General features: G+C 41.1%; 1 protein-coding gene across 1 annotated transcript in view; it reads right to left on the bottom strand.

Moving 5' to 3' along the window:
- The window catches only part of dhx33 (DEAH (Asp-Glu-Ala-His) box polypeptide 33), a 9501-nt gene extending 7152 nt beyond the window's left edge, over nt 1-2349 (bottom strand). The window contains exons 1-3 of the mRNA XM_080483023.1: nt 1987-2349; nt 591-751; nt 152-379 (exon numbers count right to left, since the gene is read on the bottom strand). Coding sequence (XP_080339149.1) covers nt 152-379; nt 591-751; nt 1987-2197 — 600 coding nt within the window. The 5' untranslated portion in view covers nt 2198-2349. The remainder of the gene's footprint in view (nt 1-151; nt 380-590; nt 752-1986) is intronic.
- Nucleotides 2350-6858: the final 4509 nt, after the last annotated feature.

Here is a 6858-nt window from a genome sequence, read left to right as displayed (position 1 = left end):
AAAAATGTAAAATGCATCAGGACGTCCTGCATTCACCCCCAAGAAAACCCTTGACTCTGAGTGTGTCTGAGCCTGCCTGGCGGTGGCGTTTGCCCCGTGTAGCTGCAGCCTTGTGAAGGAGGCTGCTGACGACCGTCGCTGGTCTTCCTACCTTCAGGGGAACCTTGTTCAGCTCCCTGCGCCGGCGCTGAGCCGTCTTCACCACGCCGAACAGCACGTCGGTGTGCACGGTGCGCTCGTGGGCCTCGTCCAGCACCACCACGGTGTAGCGCAGCAGCAGGGGGTCTCCGATGGCCTCTCGCAGCAGCATGCCGTCCGTCATGAACTTCAGCTTGGTCTCGGAGGAGGTGACGTCCTCGAACCGCACCGTGTAGCCCACCTTCAAAGAGTGTTTGTGTTTATGGTGAGAGGAGATGGACGAGTGGCGGAAACTTCCACTCAAGCAGGAAAAATTTTTTTTAATTAAAAAGGGAGCACAATTCTTTATCTCAGATTATATAAAGATTCTTCTTCTTGGACTTAAATTCACTAGGTGGCGCTATCGTAAATATCACAGTGTGCAAACACGTGTGAGACGTCCTCGCCGTTACCAGCTTGCCGAGTTGTGTCCTCTTCTCCTCGGCCACCCGTCCAGCCAACGAGATGGCGGCGACTCGCCGCGGCTGAGTGATGGCGATCATGCCCTGCCGTCCGATGCCGGCTTCGTACAGGTACTGGGGGATCTGAGTGGTCTTCCCCGAGCCGGTCTCCCCTGATGGATGATCGAGAAACAACATTTATCACTTTAAATCAGCAGAACAGAATACACGGAGAATAAAACTCACATATTGAGGTGTAATATGATGGCCGGGGAGCGTTTATTGGAATTACGTCACACAACTTGGGTCTAATTAATTTATATATTTCAGTAAGAGGAGCAGACAAAACGATGAGATATGAAGTGACGGATCAGTGATGCAGCATGGAGGCCATACTGTGCTAGAGGTTTGCTGAAGGCTGCAGATTTTTGACTGAAGTCCTTAAAATATTCAGTTTGTTCATTTTTGGTTAAAAAATGTATTTATTCATGCATTAAAAAAAAAAGAGGTAAACATTTAGAGGTGTCCAAAATGTTAAGTCACAGGAGATTATGCTCTATTTTGTTGGTCTAAACTGGAGTGTGTTCGGCTGCTGGACTGAAACGAGAAGACACAACCTCTAATCATAGTATATTTGCATAAATAACGTAATAACGCAGCTGTCAGAGGATTAAAAGAGGAGTTCCAGGATGAACATCTTCCAATAGAAGTGACTGCATTTGACAATTTGTGTGCATTTTAGTGTTTAATAAGAGTCACAGACATTCAACACAGAGGCCTGAGCTTAGCGATGCAGAAATAAAAGATCTTATTGAAAATCTGGGATTTCATTTGTAAACTGCAAATTTATAGAATAGGCATAAATAATCTGTTGAATTACGACCAGAAATAAACCATTCATTCATTCATGGCGGCAAAATGCCACAATTAATTGTGACATTTTAATATATTTTACGCAATTAAATTGAATTAAAAATGGCATAATATTGAAGTTGCACTCAGTTTTCTGAGAGAATATCATCTTGTTCAGTCTCTGCAAAGAGAAAATACGTTAAATGAAAACTCTTTCGTTTTACATGAGAACTTGGATTCATCCAAAAATGTGTATTTAAAGGTTGTCACGCTGTTTCTTTACTGATCCTTCCCTTCAATGTAGAATCAAATGTGAATTTTAAAGTTGTAACTTTAAAGTTGTTTTTGTTTTCTATTCTGACTCAGTTCTCCAACATCCAAACCAAGAGAAAGTTCAATCTGTCTGGAGTTAGTAACCATCAGTTGATGCCGATCCGTGTGGAGCTGCTGACAGATGTGAAGTTTCCCTGCCAGCACCACCACCACCACCAGCACCACCAGAACCAGCACCATCAGCACCACCAGCAGCTAACGGTTTAGCACCGCAGCTCCTCACCGATGAGGATGGCTCCGTGCAGCTGCCTCAGCTGGGTCAGCAGCTGGGCTTTGGCCTGGTAGATGGGGAGCTGCTTCCTCTGGACTTCTATCGGAGTGGTGGCATTCCCCTTTCTGGGCAGCAGCATTCCAGGTCTGGTCTTATCGAGGCGGAAGAAAACGGAGCCCGGCTTGAACTTTTTAGCCGGAGGAGGGTCGGGGTCGTGGGGCATGGTCCGGGAGCAGGTGTCCGGCGGGAGCAGAGACCTCCGCGGATTCCTCCCTGGCGAGCTCCGGGGTCAGAGAGAAAGACGGAAAAGTTTTTTCATGCTCGCTGTCAGAGGAGAGAGAGCGTCACTGCGGATGTTTTGCTGGCTCTGCAAGTGCCTGCCCACGTGGTCCTGCGCGGCGCGGACGTGTGACGTCAAGTGTGATCAGGCGAAAAAAGCCCTGAGTGCGGACTGTCAGGCACATAGCCCTATATATTAAAGGGCTTTATTATGTATGTCTGAGGTCAGGATCAGGCACAGCAAGGGAGTAACGAAGAGGGCTTTATTACTACACAAGCGGCAAATCCTATGAAGAAACCAGCTCAAACCATCAAATAAAATTAAAAAAAAAGTAACAACACATTCAATAAAACACATTTAAAACAATTTTGTGAAAGTCTTGTCCACATTAATATTTGATAAAAGTACATATATCTGTGGGATTTAAAAAAGAAAACGCATCAACATCAGAACCAATAGTCAGTTTGATGTCTTCTATTTTATTATTTTTTTTACTATGTTTAGTGGTTGTTTTTTTAAGTCCTTTTTTGTTCGTTTGGTTTGTTTTGTTTTTCTAAATAAAAAAACAAAAAAAAACAGATGCACTCATCCTGCATGTGTAAAAAGTTGCTTCCACCTATGGTGGCCGATTTAAAAACTATAGGCCTCTGCCAGTGTTCCAACTGTAGGACTCGTTGCATGAGATTGTCTTTCCCTGATTCTTTTTGCGAAATGAGACGACAATGAGCTTCTCCATCAGGGTGTCCAACATATGTCCCATCATGGACGGACACCTGCCCACCAGAAGGTTCAAACTGGCCAGGCTAACCACTTCACCACTGTGCAGTTCTCAAAACAAATCCCTCAAACTGCAAAACGCTATACAAATCTTCACATTTTCTTCCCTCAATGTGGTCTGTCACGCATGCATACAAATCTACACAGCTTCATGAAAAGGCTTGTTTATTATTATTATTTATCATTATTATTATTGTTATTAAACAATTGTTCAGTAGAGTTATTTTATTACACTATAATAACACTACCAATCATCTTCCATAAAACATGGCGTTGAATTATCAAGTTGTCCAGCAGGGGACAATATAGATCAGTCCATTAAAATGACTGTGAATCATTTCCCCTGTTGCAGTGAAAGTGTACTAATGATTAACAGCCCAATCACAGGCTGTTGTTGTGACCTTGCATGAAGCAAATCATCACCCACAAGTACAGACACACTGATGTTTTAATCATGGTTTTGGTATGTCCCAGCAGGAGGAGACAACATTAGAACAAAACTTCATTCCAGTCAAATGACTCAAGGTTTGACGTTACATGTGACTGATCTTTAAAGGTGCACCGTATAAAATCTGAAAACCTAAAACCTCCCGATAACATCGGACACCCTGTACTGACCGGACAAACTGACGCGCACAGACAGTTTTTTAACCGTTAACACACCTAAGCGAGCAGACAACACGCCAAACGTGGACAGCACAGAGGTTTTCCTGGCAAATTTCAAGCTGGGCAGAGACTGAAACGGCCAAAATACTACAAGTTCCAATGTCTGTCTTCTCGATGTCCGCCATCTTGGATTTCTCTGCCTAGCAGGCAAGTGCATGCAGAGAGTGAATTCTTTTTTTGTTTTTTTTTTAATTGTTGTTGTTGCTCATAAATAAAGATTATTATGCATATAGAAAGTGCTGAATCCAACCACAGCACATTGTTGTTGTCGTTTTGGCGGCAAAATACAGTCTGGAGGAGATCACTTTAAATTCCCTCACTGAGATTCTCCCAATCAACCTTTATTAAATTATACTGGGGCTAATATGACTTAATACCATGATAACTTTGTTTATGTGGAAAAGCATTTTAAGCTGGTTGACAGATGTTTTACTGCATTCAATGGTAAACACATGGTAAACGATTGGTTGTCACAAATGAATTTCTGTACATATATATATATATATATATATATATATATATATATATATATATATATATATATATATATATATATATATATATATATTATATATAAATGTTTAAAGGAGTCATCGCCTGGTATTCTCTATACTCACATGGAAGAAAAAAAGATTGTAGAGTCGTCCACAAACATTTATGCATACCATGGAGATTTTAAAATGAAATATATACACACAGTATACATATATATATATATATACACCATACATACACACAGTATATACAGTATATATATATGCATACACACAGTATATACAGTATATATATACTACATATTACACGGTTGATTGATTATATTCAACATACTTTGATCTTAATTTAGACAAAATAAAACTTGAATTCCTTTGTGAGCGTTTTGAAAAGAAACGTCGCCACTTCAGGGACTGTTAATCAGCTTTGGAAAGCTGCGTTTCTACTTAAAATGTGTGTGTGTGTGTGTGTGTGTGTGTGTGTGTGTGTGTGTGTGTGTGTGTGCGTGTGTGTGTGTGTGTGTGTGTGTGTGTGTGTGTGGTTTTTTTAATACAGTGATTGTAATAATCCTGTTGATGTCGGATTCAGTGGGCTGCTCAGCAAAGCCACAGAACTGAGAGGAAATAAGTAACTGAGATTTAATATTTCAAGCTTGTGAGTTTCCACATTTGGAATGTGAAACGACGCTCTCGTGTTCCTCTTTAATTAATCACAATTAGACATGCTATTATCACCCTCTGCTGCCCCGGGGTCACTGTGCCAACACTTGTGATTCTAAGCAGCCGTATTTAACCCCCGAAGGGAAGGAAAGTGCGCCTGAACAGCTCTTTATTTACCCTCCTCCCTCACGGTGTGACGTTCGAAGACCAGTTCGGACCGCGTTTGTCACTAATCGGTTCAAGTAGCAGCACGTCCTCGTGAAGGTGGAGGTTCCAAAGAAATATAAAGTAAATTGTGCAACACATTCTTTCACTGTTGTTCACACGCATGACATTTCTCCAGAGCAGTTTGACGGCTGCCAGAGACTTGATCCATCGCGAATGCAGCGCTTGGGGTTTGTCATTGGCACAAGATCTCCTCGTAAACTGTCAATCACAAGCTTTCTTTCATAACCTAGAGGCCACTGAAGGTTTGGCACAAGAAAAGGGGTCAGAGGGGTCAGAGGGCAGATATCCTGAACCTTCTGCCACCTTTTCACAACACACAGACACACACATATATATATATTTTTTTTAAATGAAATCAGTGAGCGCCATTGACGAGCTAATTTCTTTGATTTTCTGTTTCCGTCATGAGAACCTGTCCACTCCCCGCCTGTCTGTCTCGTCCATGGTGTCGCAGATTGTCCTTCCTATATTGTTTCTGTCACCTGTTCCTGTTTCTGGTGGCTGTTCTCTTTTATTTTAACCTCTTTTTTGTTCCCCTTCACTCAGTTGCTTTAGGGTTCACGTCATTCCAATGCTTGAACCTGCATCAGCTTTTTTTATTTTATTTTTTTCACACCTCAATAACATATGGAAGAGTAAAGATAATCTCAGACCCAGACTGTCAATACTGTAATTCCATCCTCTGACCACACGGGCTGGAGGCTGAGCCTGCACTGACAGCTCCACACAGCAGAGCTGCAGAGTGTTTGGGTGTTGATAAGCAAAAAGTACCTGAATCTTTAACTTGATGGGAAGAAAATCAAAGTTTCTACTGCAGACATCACATCCACTCTGATCTGTTAAAGCTTTGTACTCATGGAAACACGTGAAAGCTCATCTACTAACCAAGGATCATATTGTTTTCAGATTCTATTGTCAGGAGTCTACAACCTGCAGCTCTGGAGCCACACGGAGCTCTTCATCCTCTCCGTAGTGGCTCCTGGAAGCTTTCATGAAATTCTATTTAAATGAACATTTTATTTACACATCAGGGTCATTTTCAAATGGACTCGTATCTCTTGGCTTAAAAAGCCTTTGTCACTAAAGCAGCAGCACGTCCTCGTGAGGGTGGAGGTTACAAAGAAATTTAGAGGAAATGGTGCAACACATTCTTACACTGTTGTGCAAATGCATGAATTTTCAACAACTAAAATGGGGGAAAATTGCTAAAAACACAAGAAATTAGGAAAGACTGCTTAAAAGAACCCATAAAATGATTTCTAAAAGAAGAAAACTTCAAATGGAAAAAAAAAAAAAAAGGCTTAAAAAAAGAGTCAAAACTAGTGAAAACAGTTAAAATGGCAAAATCGTCTCAAAATGTTAAAATGTAAAATCAGGTGCTAAAACAGCTGACAAAATTATGAAATATTTACCATCCTAAACTGCAATTTACACTCCATTCAGCAGCAATGTACAAAGAGTTTTTGTACATAAAGCAAAACTATATAGGAAAATCTACGAGCTGTGTATAGAGCCATTTTGGATAAACATGTTAAATTTGATTTGGTTGCAAGTCACAAAAATATCTTTTAGCTCATAAAGGCTGCAGACCTCTGCTCTTGACCGAACTAAGAATTTTAATTTTTTGACGAATCACCTCCCATGTTGTGTTGTTGTTTTTTTGTTGTTGTTTTTTTTGGGAGGGGGGAACAAAATTCTAATTTATTTGCTGTAACGCTCTGATAAATGTAATGAATTCCTCCAATAACACGTCCAAATCCACGTTTCTGTTCTTCTGGGGGC

This window comes from Lipophrys pholis (assembly GCF_963383615.2).
Source record: "Lipophrys pholis genome assembly, chromosome: 16".
In the NCBI taxonomy this organism is placed as follows: Eukaryota; Metazoa; Chordata; class Actinopteri; order Blenniiformes; family Blenniidae; genus Lipophrys; species Lipophrys pholis.
This window is presented reverse-complemented; position numbering and strand designations above follow the sequence as displayed.